This window comes from Gopherus evgoodei, chromosome 15, assembly GCF_007399415.2.
Source record: "Gopherus evgoodei ecotype Sinaloan lineage chromosome 15, rGopEvg1_v1.p, whole genome shotgun sequence".
Taxonomy (NCBI): domain Eukaryota; kingdom Metazoa; phylum Chordata; order Testudines; family Testudinidae; genus Gopherus; species Gopherus evgoodei.
In genome coordinates, this window is record NC_044336.1 from 15431493 (window position 1) to 15453341 (window position 21849).

Here is a 21849-nt window from a genome sequence, read left to right on the forward strand (position 1 = left end):
CCTCCCCTAGCTCTGTGGTCACTACTGCCTGCAGGCTCAGCCTTTCCCACGCCACAGGGATGAGCTGTAGGCCAGGTGCCCAGGGATGTTAGTGACCTGGCTCCCATTCATGTCAAGGGAGCAACAGGAAATTCCCCGCACATTACACTGCAAGGCGCCCCAGTGAACCCAAAGAAGGAAAAGCAAAGGTCCGGGCCACGTGCTGGGAGAACCATGTGGCTGGTTATGGTTTGGCCTCACTGGGCAGCAGAGGGCGCCACAGGATCATGCATCCTGCCAGGTCTGGCAGAAGGAGGATGGAGCCCCATGTCCAGGCTGAAGTCTCCCAGCATCCTGAAGGGGATGGAGTGGGGTCAGCACCAGTGCGTTCCAGCCAGAAAATTCGGTCCATAGATCTAAAGGAGGTGCTGCCATTTTACCTACAGGCCAAGTCCTGCCCCCTCCTGAGGGAAGGCCTCAGATATCTCTGCTGAAGCGGGTGCTTGGAGCCCTTTCGGGGAGCCCACACCCTGAACGTGCTGTTGGTTCCAGTTCTGTAGGTGTCCTGTATGCTGACCTGGAAAGTTGGGGGTAGGCGGGTGGAGGAATGCTGCTGCCGTGTAGCTAGTGTGCCCACACACATGCCCAAACTGTCTCACGTCTTTTACCATGAAAAACTGAGCCACGCTTTCTTGAAAACTAAACCCTAGTGCAGGGGCACTGGGGGACTGGCTGTGCTTGCAGGATAGAGCTGCTGCTGCTGCCTGGTGTTTCATTTGGCTTCCTCCTCTTTTAGAAAGATCCCTGGGGGCTGAAAGAGCCTGAAGGGAGATGCCTCCAGCACGAATTCCCCTTAGGAGGGCTCTGGGGAGACGTGGCTGGCCCTAGGATAGAGACGGTAAAGTTAAAAGGTGCTTGGAGCTGGGGACAGGGCTGAACTGCACTTTCTCCTCCTTGCCATGAGACCTGCACCGGTGGGAAAGGAGGATTCTTAGGACCCAGGGGGAGCTTTGGAAGAGGCATCTCCTGCATTCATTTCAAGGAGTTCCTCCTTTCACTGATCAGGACTTCTCAGGTGTCCTGGTAACCACTGCTCTCAGCTCCCTCCTCGGCTCTCAGGCAGCTGCTTGCCTGGAACTCCTACCCGCATCAATGCCCATCCTTTGAGATACTCCTGCCTGCCTCCCTGCCCCGATGAGCTGGCCAGGGGACTGCTTAGCATCATGAACGACCAGTATCACCGAGCAGCCCGGGACGGCTACCTGGACCTGCTAAAGGAAGCCACCAGAAAGGACCTAAACTTGCCCGACGAGGATGGCATGACCCCGACCCTCTGGGCTGCTTATCATGGCAACTTGGAAGCGCTGAGGCTGATAGTTAGCAGAGGGTAAGTGCTGATTTCTGCCCTGATCCTTTCCTAACCTTGATGGAACAGCTCAGTGAAAACCCATCCTTCTACCCCTCACAGATCAGGAGATCAACACGGCCTCCATCCTTTGCCCTGCACAGAGGCTGCTACTTCTTTCCTCCTGCTCCCCTGAGCTATTTTCTTTCCTGCTAGAATGTGAGTCTGGTTGAGTCAATCCATAGTCCGTCTAATACGCCCATCAGCGTAGTATCCAGGCATCTGGGAAGTGAGAGATTGATACCCCTGGCTAACCTCAAAAGTAGCGTGAGCAGGGGTTGAGCAATCGTCACTCATTCAGCTCTGTTGGTGCCTGTTGTTCCAGGCCTGGAACATCCCCGTTAGCCCAGTGACCAGCCTCCAGACAGCTCTGCTAACATGCTTCCAAACCTACAACCCCACTTCTGTTCTGCTACTCTCCCATCTCTCCCAGTGCATCTTGAACCTGCTTTGCAAACACCCTCGCTAGTCTAGTACTATGTCCGACCTGAGCAGTGTTGCCAACCCATCTCTGTGAAGTGCACAGAGTTCCTCAGATGAAAGGTGGCGTGTATTAGTGCAAAGTAATTATAGCTGCATTTCTCCTGTGATATGATCCGGGCTGGCTCTCAGCTCTCCAGATCTCAAAGGCTGAACCATGTTTTGCCACAGCCTTCATAGTACTGGTTTGATGTTGAAGCTGAGGGGGGTGTTATAATGGTTTTCCTGTTCCTTGGGGCTTTTCATGGGGTTTTCAGGGTCAGTGAGGGTTGGTGTTTCCATCTCTGAGGAATATGAGTTCTTAGCCATTGTAACCTTTCGGTGGATTCCAGCCACTCTGTGATCCGGGCAATGGTTAGTAGTGATCCCAGCCTGGATTCTCAAAAGTGACTAGTGATTTTTGGGTACCTTGGGTGTTCAACAAGAGATACCTTAAAGAGACTGATTTTCAGAGGGCACAGCACCTTTAAGATGCCTCTTGGGCACCCAAAAATGGAGACACTTAAAATCACTGATCATTTACCCTGTTCAGCATTGTGCTCCATTAAAGTCAATTGGATAAATGTCATTGTCTTCAATAGAGAGACAGGGTGGGTGAGGTAATAGCTTTTATTGGACCAACTTCTGTTGGTGAGAGAGACAAGCTTCTGAGCTACACGGAGCTCTTCTTCAGGTCTGGGGAAGGCAGAGCTCTCTGTGGCTCCGAAGCTTGTCTCTCTTGCCCACAGAAGTTAATCCAATAGAAGATATGACCTAGCCCACCTCAACTCCCTAACATCCTGGGACTGACACAGCTACAACTCCACTGCATAGTGTCTTCAACAGCCATCTGATTAAGACTCTGGTGAACTGGCTTGCAGAAGCTGAAGGGCTGGCTGGTAAAAATGGTACCAGACTTGGGAGAGAAGATTTAGGCTCCAATACGGTTGTGTGACCAATGCCTGTGCCATAGTCTTACCCAGGCTTAAAAATCTCAGCAAAGTTTCTTTGTGTGTTACAGGACAGAGAGGCATCCGGCTAGGGGCCGGGGCAGAAATTTCAGGAATGGGCTACTGGGGGGCTCTGATCTTTGGCTTTAACTTGTTTAACACTGAGTGATTAAAGAGGGTCTTTACCGAAGGGTTGAGATTGTCATTAAAATGAATGCAGTGCAGAGAGAAGGGCAAAGCATGTATTTCATTTTATTTCATTTCCAAGCTGCATCCATTATTGCTTCATTATTGGTCTTGTTCCCTGCAGCATCCCCTGCTGTTCAGTTCTGGCACTCCCCCACCCCCCCGGTCTGACAGTGCAGCTCACAGCTCACCCGAAAGCTCATTTTCAGCTCCTTCTGCCATGTCAGCTTCAGATCTCTAGAAAGTTCTGCCAAGCCACCCCCGTCTGACCTGGAGCCTGCCCTGCCCAGGAGACTGAAGGCAGGTTTCCGGCGGAGAAGGGCCCTTTTATAAATTCTAATTGGAATTGAAAGTCCCAACTGAAACCCTCTTGTGTAGCTTAGCTGGTGTTTAATTAACAGCATAAAATACATTGGCTGTTGACAGGGAAAATCGAACGGGGAAGGGCCAATGCCCTTTTGGTGATTAATGGTACATGCAGCGCCTTTGTTAGTGGTGCTTAGAATGCGTTTTCCTCACTGCATGGGTCACACTTTGTCAGGGACAGATGAAATATACCCAGATGGTTAACTTAAACCAGTGGAGAGTTCACAGAAGCTACAGAGGTGGCCTCGTTATATCCGGGAGGCAATCTGAGGGGCGAGATTAATAAAGCCCTTTCTTCTCTCCCTGCTCCCAAATGCTGCTCTTTCTCCTGAGGTCTGTGGCCTGCTGCTGCTCAGATGCTGGGATGGGAGAGAGTGGAGGACATGCAGAATAGCCAGTCAGGTGCAGGGCTAGGGAGAGACAGAAGCATGGGTAATGCGTATGCCCCCACTCCGGGGAGGCTAGCCATGCGGCCCTGCCCCTACCACCCCCTCATCCCCCAGAGCCCCGACTCCCTTCCCCCGCAGCCAGACAAGCCCCAGAACCAGGCCATCAGCCAACGCCAGCGCCGGGCCCAGTGCCAGGCCACCGGCCACCCTCAGTGTCGGCCTCAGCACTGGGTTGCCTGCTGGCCTCTGGCTGGGGCTGAGCTCCTGCCTGCCATCAGCTTGGTGGAGTGGGGGCAGGGCCAGGGCTTGGCTTAAGGGAGGCTTAGCCTCCCTGACCTATTATATCTGCCATCCCTGGACAGAGGGTACATCTACACTGCAATAAAAGCCCTACAGCGTGGCCGCGACTGGCCAGAGTCAGATGATTTGAACATGTGGGGCTATAAACCTGCAGTGTTGACGTTCAGGCTCAGGCTCTGAGATTCTGCCAGGGCGAGGGCAGTGTAGCCATACCCAGAGAGACAATAGTTGCCAGAGAGAGGGATTCACTCATTAGCAACTGGGCTGTTGGAAAGAGGAGAATTCCAAACATGGGGGCCAAATGCAGCTGTCAGTTACGTCAGTGGAAGGCCATTGTCTCCAATGGGATTCCTCACGTGGAGGTGGCAGCAGGATCTGGGCCATGCCCTTTTTTATAAGAGAATTGGGGAATATTCTATTGAGTCTTCTTTGCTTCTGTACCCTCCCTCACCCTCAGGTGCAGAGAGCGTCCATTTATTTCGGTCTCGTGCTGGTCTGTTCAGGCGTTTGGGCATCAGGTTGATGGATTTGGGTTCTTTCCCTATTGTCTCTAGATTGCTCCTTTTTTTTCTCTTCCCAGGTAGTGTCCATATTATCACCTGATGTGGAAAATGTATAGGTGGCATCTTTAAAGCATGTCCTAAAAATGTCCATTGTTGTCGTCTTCCCAAGCCTGATGCCTTAGATTGGTGTGCTCTACTTAAAGTTTCTGATGTTGCAAGAAACTCTTTGCAATGAACTCAGAAGATCTTTCGCAGGCATTTACTTTGGAATGAGTTGATCCTCTTGTCAATTTCTGTTATAGATTTCCATGACTCTGCTCCACATGATGCCAGTGTTAAAAAATGTGTATTTTTGTGTCAGCGCCAATCCTGCTATTTTTGCAATTTTTTTTCAAGCTTGTGAAAGTCGTTAGCTGCCTTCACTAATTGTTGCTTGACATCTAGCGTGATGCCATAATCACTGCACATCTCACTCGCTAGCTAGGTAAAATGACTAACTTCTGTTAGTGTTTCTCTGTCTATTCTGATGGTTGCTTCTGGGATACTGATAGCCATGTATTTTGTTTTCCCAAACCAGCTTGCTCTGCTGTATCTGCCAAAAGCTGGATCTTTTCTTTCATTAAGCAATATTTTGAACTAAGCAAGACAATGTCATCAGCAAAAGCAAGATCATCCTATTGTGCTTTTATCGTTTGTCCATAAAATTCCTCGGTTGCTCTCCATGGTTACTTTCCTCCTGACATAGTCAGTGACCAGTGCGAAGTGGGGACATAATACACCCGTGCCTTACTCCATTTGTCACTGCAAACCATTGGCTGATGCTGTTGCCATCTTTAACAGCACATGTGAAATTTTGATATAGATCCTTAATGATTCAAATAATTTTTGCTAGTATGCTATGGTGTACCATAATTTTCCAAAGACTTTTCTGCGTATGCTGTCAAAAGCCTTCTGGAAAAATCTTTAAAATATATCACAAGAGGTTCTTGCCACGCCACACTTAGTTCTATAATATGTTTGAGAATAACAGTATAGTCTGTACATGAACTTAGTGGTTTAAAACCTGCTTGTTCCTCTCTAAGTTGGAGATCTAATTGTTTCTTGATATGTTCTAGGATGATGTTGCACATTATTTCCCTAGGCACTGAGATAATGTGATTCCTCTCTACTTATTTCAGGGGTCACCTTTCTCTGGCAATTTTAGTATAAGGCCTCTCTTCTGCTGGATTGGGTTCTTTCCTTCACTCCATATTCTCAAGGGAAGTCCAAGGGCTGTTTCCTCACTTGCTTTTAGCATCTCTCCGATAATGTTACCCTCTCCATCCGCTTTCCTATTTTTAAGTTTTCTGATGGCTTTTCTAACTTCTATTGTAATAGCTCCTCAATCAACATCAGTCTCTGGTGGTAGATCTTTGTAGTAGTTCAGCTGGGCTTGGTCTATTTAAAACAGCCCTCTTGAGTAACTCCCATTAATTCTCTCCCTCACCCCCTGTCGCAGCAAAGAGAATGGACCCTGAGATTCAGACTAAGGGCTCACAGAATGCAGTCAGTCCAAGTGGATTTCACCCATGAATTTACTCTTTAGTTCAGGACACAGTCTCTTCTCTGACGTTGTTGGCAACCTATTCCATATAGCCTAGGTTTCTTAGAGGGGCTGCAGTGTGTGTGGTGCGGGGGCTCCCTATGCGGTCACTTCCCATCCCATCTCCAGCCTTTTGGCATGTCCCTGAACCAGGCTAACACCTTGAATACAATTATGAGCCTGTCTTCAAATGGGAGCTGTATTGTAATTAGGTTCCCTGACTCAGTTTTAATGGTAGTGTAGATGGGGGCTGTAAATGAAGGTGTGTGTCTATTCAATCCTGTCATAACAAGTTTCAGCCTCTTCCACTCCTACTCTGCTGAACCACAATGCCAATCATGGCTAGACTTGGTTGTTGTCATAGCACAGACAGGGTCTGCAGCACCGCTTGGCTGGCATGGTTCTCAGGACAAAATATTTCCCTGTCCGCACTGGTCTGGGAAGCCATCCTGGAACGCAGTAAGCTGTGGCTAGAGTAGTTCTTATGCCCGTATGGATGGGAGTTTCAGTTCTTGATCACTGAAGTTCATCTCGAAGGTGTGTTGAAATATCACAGCTAGAGCTGGTCAGAATTTTTTTTAACTCAACGTTTTTTCTGTTAAAACATAGCGTTTTATGGAAACCAAAAAATTGACTTTTTAAAAAAAATCATGATTTTTTGCAGACGTTTTAGTGATGTTTTGTATAGATTTTTTTTAATCAACCCAGTTTTCAGAGAACGGAAGGTTTCAATAACAGCTTTAGGGAAAAAGGTCGACAAAAATGTTTGCCAAAAAAATTTGAAAACAAAAAAATGAAAAATGGGTCCATTTGGAACCCATGACACGGAAACAACTTTGAAGTGTCAAAATTTTTGTGTGAATTTTTTTATTTCAGTTTTCCACCTCGCTCTGGGGTGAAATTTCCAAACCCACTTAAGTCAGTAGGCTCCTAAGTCACTTTTAAAATTTGTAACTTAGTCACAACTATTAGAAAGAGTGATAAAAACTGAGTTATATCCAAATGTTTCAAGGGCTTTACTTTTAAACTAGTCTCTTTCTGGTGCCTAGCAGACTCTGCTTGAACATGAAGAAGTCTGAACTTCCGGCCCATAGGGTGCTCACCTGCAGTACTTTGTGGGGTGATGAGAGATGGGGTGATCTAGGGGACTAGCCAGAGACTGTGGTCTCAGGGGGCAGCTGGGATCACAAAGGATCCACTAGCTACTCTTTATCAGTGCCAGATAAGCAACCCAGAATTATGGTACTGGCAGACAGACAAGCCCAGTAAATTGCCATCTCTCTGTCTGTGCCCAGTGAAGTGGATGCTGGGGACAGGCCATTATGCAATGTTCTAGTCAGTGAGCATAGATAAGGAGGGAGGCCAACAGTTACCCTTGGGCAACTGAAAGTGTGTGTGGGAGATGGAAAAGAGAGAGAGGCAGTTGAGGGAGATAGGTTATTGGGAATGCAGTGCTGTGGCTTCTTTTAAAACAAGTTCCTGACCTGGCTGATAGATCTGTCAGTGCTAGCTAAGCTCTGCCAATGCCTCAGAATGAATCCTCCAGCCCCTGTCTATACTACAATAGCTCCTGTGCTGGGACACCCAGTTATGTTTGTGTGTGTCCTGAGAGTGTTATAATATGGTTTGCTCTTTGCCTGGGTGGATGGGAACAGGCCATGTTATAAGGACCTTCTGGGAAATGTCCTAGAGGCTGGATCATCTCAGGTTTGTGGTTTTCTTACAGGTTTATAAAACAGCCTCTGCAAGCAAGACCTAACTGTCTGCTGCCACAACACAGTAGCTTTGATAGTGTAGACAACCCTGGCCATGTTCATGTCCTTATCTTATCTACCTCCAGTTGCTGGATCTCTGCAGCTCATAAGGGCCCAGTATCCCCCACAGTATCCTACAGAAGCTCTGCAGGGTGTTCAGGCATTGCATAGCGACTCAGGAGATCTGGGTTACATTCCTGGCTCTGCCACAGACCTGGCTGTGAGACCTCAGCTGATTAATTTAACCTCTGTGCCTCAGTTTCCTCTTCTGAAACATGGGAATAATAATCTGTACCCACCTTGCAGGGCTGTTATGCTACATTAATTAATGTCCGTGAGAGGTTTGGACACCACAGGCAGGGCCGGCTCCAGGCACCAGAGCAGCAAGCAGGTGCTTGGGGTAGCCAACGGAAAGGGGTGGCACGTCTGGCTCTTTGGCTGCAATTCGGATGGAAGGACCTGCTGCCGAATTGCCGCTGAAGAATGAAGTGGCGACGGCAGAGCTGCCACCAAAGTGCCACCGATTGCCGCTTTTTTTTTTTTTCCCCCACCGCTTGAGGCAGCAAAATCACTGGAGCCGGCCCTGACCACAGGGATGGGAACCAGGGGGAGGAACACACCGAAGTATGGAATAGGTGATAGCCCAGGGGGACGTGAGTTTGGAGCAAAAGAATAGCCTATCGCTGAACGTAGCCATGCTAGTAATCACTCTTGCTGGCTGCCCTGGGTAAAGTTCACGGTCTCAGCCCATCGAAAGGAGCTAACAAAGCAGGTTGATGGTGAGGGGGGTGCTGGTTGGAGGGGGAGATTTCTTAACAAACACTGCCGTGTCTCCTCCCCTCAGTGCAGCAGTGGGATGAGGCGAGGGGGGAAGAGAAGGGTTCAGAGGTGGCTCGTCCGACTCGTTAGTTGCACAAAAAGCCTTTTTCATGTCCCTGGCTGGGCTCTGGCGAGGGAAAGGAACCGAATTAACTGGGTGGCTGGGAAAGGGGAGGCAAAGTGGCATTTAGTGGAGACAATAACCCTTCAGTGTGGGTATGACTGGGATGGGAGTCAGGCCAGCTTCTGATCTGCCGGGAGGAGACGTGCTCGACAATGAGGAGCGTAGGGATTCTTTGGCAATGGGGTGGGCTGGAGAGGATTTGTCCTTCTGTCCTATGGAGCAGGAGAGAATGGTCTGGACAGCAGAACATTCTGTTCTGTTTTCTGTCCTTCCCAATTGTCCCTCATTCTGTTGTAAGCTGAGGGGAATATATCCTATGCCTCAGGGTCGCCAGTCAGCTGTGGTCTAGTGGACTGAGCACAGGGCACCTGGAGACCTGGAATCTATTCCCAGCTCTGTTGCTGTGTTTGGCCATCACTTCAGCCGTCTGTGCCTTAGTTTCCCTATCTGTAACATGGGAATGATAATACACTTGCGTAAGGCATTGTGAGATGTCCAGGCAAAGGGACACATTCAGCTCTGGTGCAGGCAGATCAAGCGAGTCGCACCCTCTTAGCCCAAAGCTGAATTTGATCCCAAAGGACGCTGGGACTGGCTGGGGACAGGTGCCACTGACTTCGGTGGGACTACTTGTGTGAGTAAGAGCCGCCCAGACTACAGGAGATTGCAGAATCAGGTACAAAGCAAGGACAAAATATTATCAACGGGAAACCTGCATTGACGGCCATTGGCCTTTTGCTGAGAGGGCCCTGTGCTGACTGGGTAATTCGCACTCTATGGCCCATTCAATCCCTAGCCTTGGTTAGGCCTCCCAAGAAGGGACCCCATTACCTGCTGTTGCAGCTGGCCACTAGCAAGGGGAATGAGCTCTGTTGACTCATTTCACCTGAGCCCTAACCAGCCATCAGGGTTAATAATAGCTAGAGCTGGGGTCATATTTTCAAAGTCGCTACGTCCCATTTTCAGAAGCGACTGAGGGTACGTCTACACTGCAATTAAAGGCTTGTGGCTGGCCTGGCTCAGGTGACTGGGACATGGGTTGTGGGGCTATAAAATAGGAGTGTAGATGTTCAGACTTGGGCTGGAGCTCAGGTTCTGAGACCCTGCGAGGGTGGGAAGGTCTCAGAGCCCGGGCTTCAGTCTGAGCCAGAACGTCTATCCTGCAGTGTTTAGCCCCACAGCCCCTGGCCCGTCAGCCCAAGTCAATTGACCTTGGCTCTGAGACTGCTGGGTTTTCTTATTACAGTGGAGATGTACCCTTAGGCACTCAGGAGAGTAAGTGCCATCGACTTTCAATGAAATGTGGGCTCCAAAGTGCCTAAGTCACTTCAGAAAAGAGGACCAAGGTTCCTAAACCACTTTGGTGCTTTTGAAAATTTTAACCAGCTCAAACATTTTGGATAGAAAAGGGCTTTTCAGTGGAATTTTCACAAAATGAGTTTAAAAAAACAAAGAAAGAAACCACAAAGATTTCCAATGAAATGAAAACTTTTTTTCTTTTTTAATCAACATTTCTGATGAGAAAAAAAAATTCCCATGCAGCTCTTGGAATAACCTTTTGTTACCACCACTCGGGGCCAGAGTTGAACTGGTAACATAGAGGTGAAAGAGTCTGTATCATCCCCTGAGATATTTGCTCCCTATAAAGTTTTAATTCATGGAATTTATGTCCAGCCCAGTTTACAGATGGCACCAGTGGCAGAGTCAGGATTTGATCTCAGGAATTACTAGCTCCCAGCTCTCCAGACAACTAGACAACACTGTTGCTATATAGGAATAGACATGGGCACGGACTGTCTTTTTGTTCTGTGTCCGTACAGCACCTATTGCACTGGGCTTCTCGTCCATGACTAGGGCTCCTAGCCATTACCACAATACAAATCATACATAATAATCAATAACAACATCCCAGCCACCCATTAAAATACAGAACGAACCAGTAGAAGAAAGATCCATTCCCTCTGCGAAGCCTTGACATGGGCTCAGGCTACAGAATCCAGTTCTGGATTTCAAATGCACCAGAACTCCCAAGTGATCAACATCCACAGTTTGATCCAGATCCAAACCTACGTTTCTCATGGACAGAACCAAAACCCTGGATCCAGTTTGGGGGTGTTCACCTGCCCGCTCTGGATACCAATTTGATCTAGTCTTTTCTGAGGGAGCGAAATCCCCTGAGGGCGATTCCAACAACAGTCGATTGGATATTGGCAATGGCATGCTGCTTATTAAGAACATTTTTCGGAAGAAAATCCCTAGCTGCAGGCAGGTTTGTGAGGCTGCAGCCGGTGAAGGAAGTGCTGGGACGTGCTTTCCCTGCCTGCAGCCCCACAAACCTGCCTGTGGCTGGGATCAGCTGGTCCCAGTGCTTCCTTCTCTGGCTGCAGCCTCACAAACTTGCCGTCTGCTTATTGGCAATGGCTGCATAATGGCAACCTTTTGCAGGTAACCAAAGGGTTGCTAATAAGGGGAATCTACCATATCTTGGCAACAGTTTTGCTTTTTCAGGCAAAGAGTAAGAATTATTACGCTGACAGGACAGATAGAAAGATACTTTCTCTGCCCCAAAGAGTTTACAGTCCCAGCCAGCCCCCCCGCCCCAAATCCTGCAAACACATCGACATGCAATTGATTTTCCATGTGCAAACTGTCCCATTGATTTCAAAGGGAGTACACACATGCTTTAAGCTCAGGACATGAATAAATGTTTGCAAAATCAGGGCCTAATTTTAGCTGCAATGGCACAAGTGGAGCGACACAAACCCAAGGAATGGGCTGGAATGAGGAAGGGTGAGCAGTACAGTGATAAGATAGCACGGTGACTCAGTGTAGGCTTATGTACACCTAGGGGGCCAGTTAAAAGTAGTTTAAAAAAAAGTAATATTAATAATTGCTGTGATTGTTGACTCAGCACTTGAAAACGCTTTGACGCTGAAAAGTGTCACGCCGAATAAACACGATGTATTACCTGTGATTAGAATATGTTCCCACTTCCTGGACTTTGCAATTAACAATGTGCAATGCCCTGGAACTGTGGTTCTGCTCTGAGAAGTGATTCTAAAAACAGTAAGTGACGGTAAACTCCTGTTCATCGTCTATCCCTGACTCCGGATCGGATATGCCCACTTTACAAGGAGTTGTTTATCATGGACATTTCTAGTGCCTCAAGGAGCCAGGTATGGGGCCACAGTAAGAGATCTAGTCTTGTTATAATTAGGGTGACCAGACAGCAACTGTGAAAAAACAGGACTGGGTGGAGAGTAATAGGTGCCTATATAAGAAAAAGGCCCTCAAAACGGGACTGTCCCTATAAAAACGGGACATCTGGTCACCCTAGTTATAATGTTTTGGTCCTTGGATGCGGGACATAGTCTGATGCAGCTGGACTGCGTGTTATTTCTCCCCAGCTAATGGCTCCCTGCGGCAACAAAAAGCATAAGGAAAGCATGATAATTATAATAATCCCTAGTTGTTTATATGGCACTTTTCATCAGTAGATCAAAGAGCACTTTACAAAAGAGGCCAGAAGCATGCACAAGAAATACCCCTCTGCAGTCCAAAGCACATGAGAAATGGGCCTTAGTTGTGCTACTTGAATCAAAGTCCAGTCATTAGGTTTGGAACCAGAGTTTTGCTCCTGGTCCACACATAACATGTGAACATGCTGATCCATCATGCCCTTCTCTCTCCCATACACTCCTACCCATGCACAGAGGAACATGCCCAACTCTGACAAACGTGTGGCCACTCAGAACAAACACAAACAAACAACAGTTCACACCCGTATAAGCCCACTGCCGGCACTGGCTGTTACAGTTTTGCTGGCTCTTTAATCCAGCTGGATAAATAATTTACTCCTCTCTTGCAATTCATCAAATATTTATCCTCCCCATGAATTTCCCAGCCTTGACATGTCATTACTAGGGTGGAGGGAGCCAGGCGGAGCTAGCAGAGGAACTAGGAAGTAACTACACCTGTCACCAGAGCTCAGATCCTCTAGAGTAGGTAGGATACCTGCAGCCAAGATCAACCTTCCCTGTCCTGCTGCTGGGTGAATGGATCCCTAACGTTCATTGATCCTTTGCCTGATCTTTCTGGGCCTGATCCTCAAAGTCTTTCGAGCACAACGCTCCCTCTGAAGCCAATGACAGGTCTGGATGCAGGACTGGACTCAATGTCTTTTTTCCATTAGGGGTTAGATGGATCCAGGTGACGCATTGCTTGGGATTTAGTTTTGCAAAATTGAACGCAGGAGCAGCTCTGGTCTAGGCTCTGCTCCCAACGTTTGGAGGGAAGGGTGGGCACGGGAAAGGGAAATCTGCGACACTGAGGCTAAAGGAGACGCTGTTGGGAATGGTGCAGGCCAGGCTGGCTGTGGGAAAGCTCCCCTCCCTCCAGTCCCAGCCCCTGCGGTAAAAGGGCACAGCCAGTGGGGAAGCTCACACCTATTGCCAAGTGAGCCTCTTCTTGCAGGTGTCATCTTCGCCTCTTGCAGCACGATTGGCTGGAGCCAAGCCCTTACCCCATGGCTGGTGAGGGAATGTCTGGTGCCTCCATATCAGCTCCTCTGAGTGAGAGGCCCTGTGACTGTAGGAAGGAGGTCACTGGTGCAGGATGGAAGAAAGCTCTCAGCCTCTCCAGTGCCAGTCTCTCCCTTCTCTTCCCACCAATCTGTTCTCTTTCTTTATAGGCCTGGAGGATATGATATCCATCCACAGGAGCTGGCAGAGCACTGGCTGTGTGGTGGCTCAGCTCCCATTTCAGTCCCTCCCAGTGAGGCCAAGTTTTGGAATGGTGCATCAGTGGCTGTGAGGGAGCACCCAGTTTCTCTAATGGCAGCTGTAGTTCATCAGGCAAGATTGTAAGGAAAGGTGTAGGAATGCTGGTGACAGTAGAACTCAGAGCTGTGCAGTCCCATGCTCTCCCAGGAGGAGTCGCTCTAGGGAACGGCGTAGCAGTGTAGTTTGGTAGTTCTGTTATTTTGACTGTGCGTGAGTGAGGCAGGCTTGTTGACAGCTGGGGACATTTAATTGACTCATAGACACAAGTGCATAGTTGACGCTGGAAGGGGAATAGCTGTGTCTTATTTCAGCAGATCGCAACTAGAGGGGACTGTTAGGAGCGCAGACATCTCCCCAAGTATTCTCAAGTGCACTTTTTCTATGGCCAAATCCTGTTTCACAGACCCTATTGGATCTTTCTCATTAGGGGAGGCTGCAAAACTGGTGACCAGCAGTGGCTGGCGGGGATAGGTGCTGACATCACTACAGAGTTTGCTAATCACATTAGTTGAGTCTGTGGCTCTTGAGAAGGATGGAAACCTAATCTCCACTTCCTTTGAAACCGGATTCTCAGGATGTGCTAATACCAACTTGCTCTCAGCTGTGCAATCGAAAACCAAACTTGGTAAGGTAAAAAAAACCCACCTGGTCTTATTGAATGCTGCCCCAGGCACAACTATGAGACAGGGATGCAGTTCATGTCGTGCACATGAAGGTGCAAAGATGAAACAGCTGATGTGATTTAGGTCCAGTGCTTTGGATGGACATTTATCCTGGCATCTCCAGCAGGGGGGACCCTAGGGAGGATCTGTAGAAGTGCACATGGAGTACAGGGCTTATTTTTGGGAACACCATCAGATTTTGGAGATGGTAGAGATTTGAACCTGCATCTAAATTTTGCAAATGGCCTCTACCTGCATAATGGACCAAACAAATATTCCAGAACTAGTCCCACCAACTCTTGGATGTTCGGAATCTGGATCCCAGTTTCACAGCTCAGGTCCCACTCCAGCATGGAGAGAAGACAGTGAATTGGACACAGGTGCATGAATGTAACCTTTGGGGCTAAATATGGGTAACAGAAAGGTTGTCTGTAAACCGTATGATTGCCTGATGCTCACAACACTTCTTCAGAAGACTTATGGGGTGGGGTGTAGTGGCTGTGCTAAAGGACCTGTTGCTTATATTGCAGGGGAGCTGCAGGAAGAAAGAGCTTGTATGGTAATGGGGGTTGTGGCACACAATGCATGAGCGTATTGTCTAGTAAATATCTCTTTAAACCCCACTTCATATCTGCACAGTAAGGTCAGCCCAATGGAACCACGCATTAATTAGTTGTTCCAAACATTGTTTTAGGGGTGATCCAGACAAATGTGACATCTGGGGGAACACACCTCTTCACCTAGCGGCAGCCAATGGCCATCTGAACTGCCTCTCCTTCCTGGTGTCATTTGGGGCCAACATCTGGTGTCTGGACAATGACTACCATACACCACTGGACATGGCTGCCATGAAGGGACACATGGAGTGTGTGCGGTACCTAGACTCCATTGCCGCCAAGCAGAGCAGCCTCAACCCTAAGCTGGTGAGCAAGCTGAAGGACAAGGCTTTCAGAGACGCAGAGAGGAGGATCAAGGACTGCGTGAAGATGCAGAAAAAGCACCACGAGCGGATGGAGAAGAGGTACAAGAAGGAGATGTCTGACAACTCCGACACCATGAGTTTCTCCAGCTACTCTAGCAGCACTCTGAGCAGGAAGTTCCAGCACATGTCCGTGGTGACGTCCCTGCCATATTCCCAAGCCACTCTCCACGGCACAGCCAAGGGCAAGACCAAAATGCAGAAGAAGCTGGAGAAGAAGAAGCAGGTGGATGGAACGTTTAAGATCTACGAGGATGGGCGGAAAAGCATGAGGTCCTTGTCGGGCCTGCAGCTGGGGAATGATGTCATGTTTGTGAAGCAGGGCACTTACGCTAGCCCAAAGGAGTGGACCCGGCGCAACATCAGAGACATGTTTCTAACTGACGAAGATACCGTCTCCCGTGCCATAAGCGACCCAGGTTTGCACATAGACTCAGCCCACTCGGAGGTCAGCACGGATTCTGGCCATGACTCGTTGTTTAACCGGCCTGGGCTTGGCACCATGGTGTTCCGGAGGAACTACGTCAGCAGTGGGCTCTTTGGGATCGGCCAGGAGGATGCCAGCATGCTGGGCGAGGGCAACCTGGATGAGGTAGGTGTCAAATTGCGGAGCTGCCTGCAGCGCTCGCCAAGTCTCGATGACAGCATCGGCAGTGCCAACAGCCTGCAGGAGAGGAACGCGGAGGAGCTGCCCTGGGAGGAGGTGGAGCTGGGCCTGGACGACGACAACGAACCCGACACCAGTCCCCTGGAGGCCTTCCTGGCTTCCCTGCACATGTTTGAGTTCATCTCCATCCTGAAAAAAGAGAAGATCGACCTGGAGGCCCTCATGCTGTGTTCAGACAATGACCTGAAGAGCATCAACATCCCACTGGGGCCTAGGAAAAAGATATTGGATGCCATTCAGAGGAGGAAGCAGACCTTGGAGAGGCCTGATGTTATTGCAGACACCGAGCTGTAAGTAGATGTCCCTTGCTATCTAGCCCTAGAGCCATATATCCCTCAGCATGGGGAGACGGGGAACTGAAATGCTTAAATATGTGCTCAACGTATTGTCCATCTGAAGAATAGGAGCCCAGCTAAGATCAGTATTTCTTCATTTATACGCAAGACAGGAACTTGCCAGCCCACGGAGATCTTGGGTGGTTACAGAGTTGCTTGAGTTAGGTAATTTCTCGGTGTTTCTTATGCTGGGTGGGTGGGAGTTGAAGTTCTTGCTGCTCCGTAACCTGAACAAACTCAGACTGTTCTGAGGTCAAATTCCTAGCGAGTACTCCTGGGTAGGAGCTTCAGAAGCCCCCAACCTTGACCTAGCTCTGCTTCTATTGAAATCAACAGGAGATTTACCATTGATCTCAATGAGCACAGCGTTAAGCCAGTCTGCAAGTCCCACCCCAGATGCCTGGGCTTTTATCCAGAGCTCTTGGGTTTGCAAACTTGGGTTGAGAGTCTTACAAAATCATCCCTTTTTGGTGGCATTTTGGCATTTCCACCTGTAGTGCTGCCTGGGACTGGGAAGGACAAAGGAAATTGTGTGCACGTGATGGGGGGAGAGTCTCCGGGTTTGCCTCTATACATTAAGAAAGGTTTGGTTCCAGTTCTGACTGAAGGTTTGGGTCAAGTCTATTTGCACATCCATACTGGAAGATAACTAAACGGAAGCTAAGTTCACATGTTGGGACCCTAGACCCTGTTTTCTAAAAAGGTATCATCAGTTTGACCTTCGTAACGGTGGGTGCAGTTTTGTGCCTGCAGTTAATTCCCAGCAGAGATGCTCCCACCTAATGACTTGGGTTGCAATCAATAGGTGTCTAAGTGGTAGCATCTGTGCCCTCAATAATTACAAATTCAGAATTGGGGTCACTTTTTAATCTTTTACTTCTGTTACATGTCTGCTAAACTGTGTGTCCACGATCCAGTTAAGACTGCCACCTTTAGCTGTTTGGCTAATGCTCGTTGAGATTTTCAGAGCTGTCTGGGGTATTTAAACATGTCTTTCATTAAGATTAATGGAGGGCATGAGTCTAAATCTCCGAGTGCTTTGAAAATCGTCATCACCAAGCGGCATATCCATTGAAAATCCGATACCTCGTCCTTCATTGTGGGACCACATGCTGGACTCTAGCTTCTCTGATGCATTCCCTCTTCTTTTCACCATTATTCAGTGTTGGTTTGGGCCATCTGCTCAGTGTTTGGCCCCAGGGTGAGCTTGCTAACAGGTTTTCTCTTTTCCTTCACAGATAGCAGTTTTTATGAACAACAAACAAAACCAGTTCTAAGTTGCCAGAAAACCCAAACCAGTGACTCCTCCACTAGGACAACTGAAAGCCACAGTGTAGTCCAGTCCCTCCTGGCTGACTGCCTCCTTCCCCATTCTGCTTTCAGCCTGAGGGACTCTGCCCAACAGGAACCTGCTGCTGAGAGGAATCATTGAGCTATGACCTGCCTGACATTCCATCTTTGCTGAATGGAGCTCCTTTAGCCTGCTTGCTAGAGGGGTGACAAGATCGTCCTACGCTATGAAGCTGATAGCTGAAACTCCATGTGATCACAGTTTGACAAAGCACAGGAAGCCATGGACAAAGAGAACCATGTGATACCTTGGAATGGACCAACAAATAAATAATCAGGACACTTTGCTTCTGTTCCTGGCTCTGCTGTTCACTCAGTGTGTGGCTTTGGAGAAGTCATTTGCAGCCACCATTTCAAAAGCGATTGCTGGTTTTTGGAGCCTCAGGTTTTGGGTTCCCAACTTGAGACCCCATGGGTCTGAGTCTCACAGCCCCACAGCTCTGATTTCACATAAACTTGGGAGGTTCAGCTCCTGTGAAAATCAGGCCCTAGATGTCTCAAATGGGACATCCAGAAACAAAGGCACCCCAAATCAATGGCACTTTTGAACACATTGGTCTTTACCGCTCTGTGCCTCAGTTTTCCATTCTGTAAAATGGAGAGAATGCTCCCAGGAGACAATAATCCTGTCCTAACTTGCAGGGGTGCTGTGATGCTTAAGTAATTAATGTCTATAAAGTGCACTGAGATCCTTATATGGAAAAAACTCCAGAAGTGCAAAGCACAATTATTAATTTTAATAGAGATGGATCCAAACCAAAAACCTGATTCCGGGCACCCCTGAAATTTGGGAGCTCAAAATCCCAGTCTGAATTCCCATCACGGTCTTTGTAGTGGGCTTAACCAAACCCCATCACCTGAATACTCCTGAACTGTGGCTACAGCTGGTGCATCCTGAGCCCAGTTTCTTTTGGACAAATGAACTTGCTTCCAAACACTATGCTCCTGAGGGAGACATGAGAATTCTTCACCCTTAATAACCAAGAGGGTGATGAAACATGGGTGTGTAGGAATAGGGTAGTATCCCTTTAAATAATTTGTGAGCACCATAGAGTGTCAATTGATACCAAATAACTGGTATCAAACATGTCACCGCAGCTCTTTACCATCCTGCCACTAACAGATCAGTGCAAAGATTTATCCAGATATTCAAGCAAGTGCCTTGTGCCTTATGGTGGATTTCCTACAGGAATGTCGCCTAGAGACACTGCAGCTCTGGTTAGTTTCTGGTGGGCTCTAAAACACAGAATGCGGTGAAGGCTCACAAACTATTTAAAGGGATACTACCCTATTCGGACTTGCCTGTTGCTCTGCTGTCTGTGGATGTGCCTGCAAGTGTCACTTCTGTGCATGTGATATTTCCAGGAACTGATTACAGCAGGATTGAAATGAGTGGCCAAAATGTCCCGCATATTCCAAAGGGAAAACTTCTCCCAATTCTTTTGTCATGCTTGTGCTGCAAGGCCTATGTGATCTGCTTGTTCCTTTGGGTTTGTGGCTCTGGTATTCTTAATGGATTCAGGGAGCTCCATCCTTGGGAACTTCCAGAAAAGGAGGTATACGCAGGGGTGGGACCACCAGTAAAAAGGAGTCTTCCAGTGGCAATTTATTAGCCATATTTGTACCATGACCTCCCTCATCTTCTTCTATGAATTATACAGGGCTTTAGTGACTAGCTGCACAGTGAGCCCATCACCTGCAAACAGAACTCGGATTCTCCCCTAACTCCTCTCAGGCCGATCTGAGACTCAGCAGTGAGCTCTGGCACCTTGAGTCTTTTGGATATTGTGACTCACTAAGGCATAACAGCCAAGAACCATTCTGGCAGTAGGAGAGAGGGATGAAGCTCCATTTGGCTCTTCCTGGAGCATTTGCAAAGAAACGCTGGATGCTTGAGTGAGGCGAAACATAAACCTGCATGGATCAAGGCCATTCAGAGGGTTTGCTTTCTAGCTTCCCATAACCCAGGTTTGGGTTGGGTTTGTGGAGCCTATTTTCATAGAAGAGGATGATGGGAAATGACCCAAGAATGGCTGGTGTGTGGGAACACCGTGATCAACCGAAGAAGAGTTTGAGGCAGTAGCTATCAGATGACTCCCTCATGGGTTGGGCTTAGTAACTAAAACACTTTAATATCCATTTTGTTATGGACCTAAGCCTCCAAGTTCAGATCCACATTTCCCCCAAGTTCAGGGGTGCTCTGCTGTGGGGTTTTGGTTCTGATCCATACAGTCCGTGTTTGCAATAATACCCCTCATTCCAGTGTTTGCAATAATACCCCTCATGCAAGTGGAACTAGTCAGGCATTTTCCAATGAAACATTTTTATCTGAAAATGCTGATTCATCCAAACCCGAAACCACTGGTGGGAAAGGGTCCATTTCAATTTTTGTTTTTCAACTTGAGAAAATTTTTGGAAAAAAATAGTTTCCAAATATTTTGACCTTTTCAAAATGAGCAATTCTGTTTTTTTTAATTGAAAAACTGTCTCCTCTAGAAACAAACTAATCAGAATAAAAAACATTTTTTTTAAACAATCAGAATTGAAATGAAACATATTGATTGACCTGAACCAGCTTTTCTTTGGTTCATGAAAATTTTCCAGATTTTGCCTTTTCATCTGGATTAGGGACAGGAAATTTTTTCAATATCTCAAAAACATTCCTGGGGCAGTAAACTCACTCCATGCCCCACTCTATCAGCCAGGACCTTTTTAGTTGCTTGAAAGCCCATGGCCCTCTGGCTCCTGCTGGAAAGCAGGAGTAACCCCTGTATAGTTCACGTAAGAAATGCAATCCCTGCCATTTGGTAGTGCTCCTGATTCATTGTTTTCCTGGAGCAACCTGGATTACCTGTTTGACATGTGACATTAGGTGACTGCCTGGAGGGAGCTGTTTGGAGCAGCTGGGATTGGGTCACTCCTGCTCTCTCACAGCTGTTCCTAACCTCCCAGCTGCACCTACTGTCACTGCCCGCTCCTGGCACTGCGTGTGTCACTCTGGGACAAAGATGAAAGTAGAAACCCAGCCATGCTGTTTGCAAAGTGTCGTGTCCAGTGAGTGTTGTGTTCAGGGCCGGCTCCAGCCCCCAGCACAGGAAGCAAGTGCTTGGGGCGGCCAATGGAAAGGGGCAGCACATCTGGGTCTTCGGTGGCGGGTCCCTCAATCCCTCTCGGCGCGAAGGACCCGCCGCCGAAGAATGAAGTGGCGCGGTAGAGCTGCTGCCGAAGTGCCGCCGACCGCGGCTTTATCTTTTTTTTTCTTCTTTCTTCCCTGCTTGAAGTAGCAAAAAAGCTGGAGCCAGCCCTGGCTGTGCTGGTTAATGTTTTGTCTCCTGGGACATGGCATGTCAATCACAGAGTGTTGTACTAGAAGGAGGGTTTTGGGGGGGGGATTGGGCTCAAGTCCTCCATGTACGTGGGGAAAGATGTGACAATGGGGTTGGGCCCTGCACCCACACTTTCCACTGAAGCCAGGGGGAGCTGGTGGAGAACAACCTGTAGCAGAATGTACCTGGTAGGCCGCCATTCAGCCATCCAGCCTTGTTCAGCAAAGCACTGAAACACATGCTTAACTTCAGGGACGTACTGAAATCTGGATGATTTCAACAGGATTTAAACGCGTGCGTAAAGTTATCCCTGTGCGTAAGAGCTTTGCTGAATGGGCATGGCCCCTGCTGAGCTGGGGCTCTAGTGAGGAAGCAGTAGTACGTGTGCTACTCACCCTGACCAGCCTGGCTCACACGGGCCCTGAGCTAAAGCCTATTGAAATTAGAGGAAAGACTTGCATTGACTCGGGTGGGCTGTGGAGCATGGCAAGAGGGAGAGCACGACAGGCCCTTGGTAGTGGCCACACCGAACAATCCACCTTGACTATGGCCCCCGCCCCGAAGTGAGAGGTTCCAGAGAAGACAAACAAAGCTAAGTCGGAAGATAGTCTCAATCCAGGCCCTGACCCTTGTTTGAAAGCAGCTGGGTAGATGATTCAGGTCCATCCTGGGGAAAACTTGAATGTATATGAACTTAAATAGTCTGAGCCCCAATTCGAGCCCCAGATGCAAACAGCCCACAAGCTCAGGGCAGTGTTTGAAACCCTGCTCCAGAATTCATTCAAACCAGGGAGCAGTGGGCCTGTTATAAATGACTCCACAGATGGGATAGGTTCAACCAGCCCCTCCCTTTATAAAGGACTAAAGGAAAAGCCCTGGATCCAAACTCTCAGCTGCTCCAGCTGTGAATGGTGAGGCTGGAGTCCATCTCCA

General features: G+C 48.3%; 1 protein-coding gene across 2 annotated transcripts; it reads left to right on the top strand.

Moving 5' to 3' along the window:
* The first annotated feature begins 1033 nt into the window (after positions 1-1033).
* On the top strand, positions 1034-17844 carry USH1G (USH1 protein network component sans). 2 transcript variants are annotated; one of them, XM_030534964.1, is made up of 3 exons: positions 1034-1366; positions 14954-16195; positions 17479-17844. In XM_030534964.1, the coding sequence occupies exons 1-3, from the start codon at positions 1203-1205 to the stop codon at positions 17480-17482; spliced, it is 1410 nt and encodes a 469-aa protein (XP_030390824.1). In that variant the 5' UTR covers positions 1034-1202; the 3' UTR covers positions 17483-17844. The 2 variants fall into 2 exon arrangements, with proteins under 2 accessions (XP_030390824.1, XP_030390823.1); XM_030534963.1 differs by lacking the exon at positions 17479-17844 and having other exon boundaries at positions 14954-16199.
* Positions 17845-21849: the final 4005 nt, after the last annotated feature.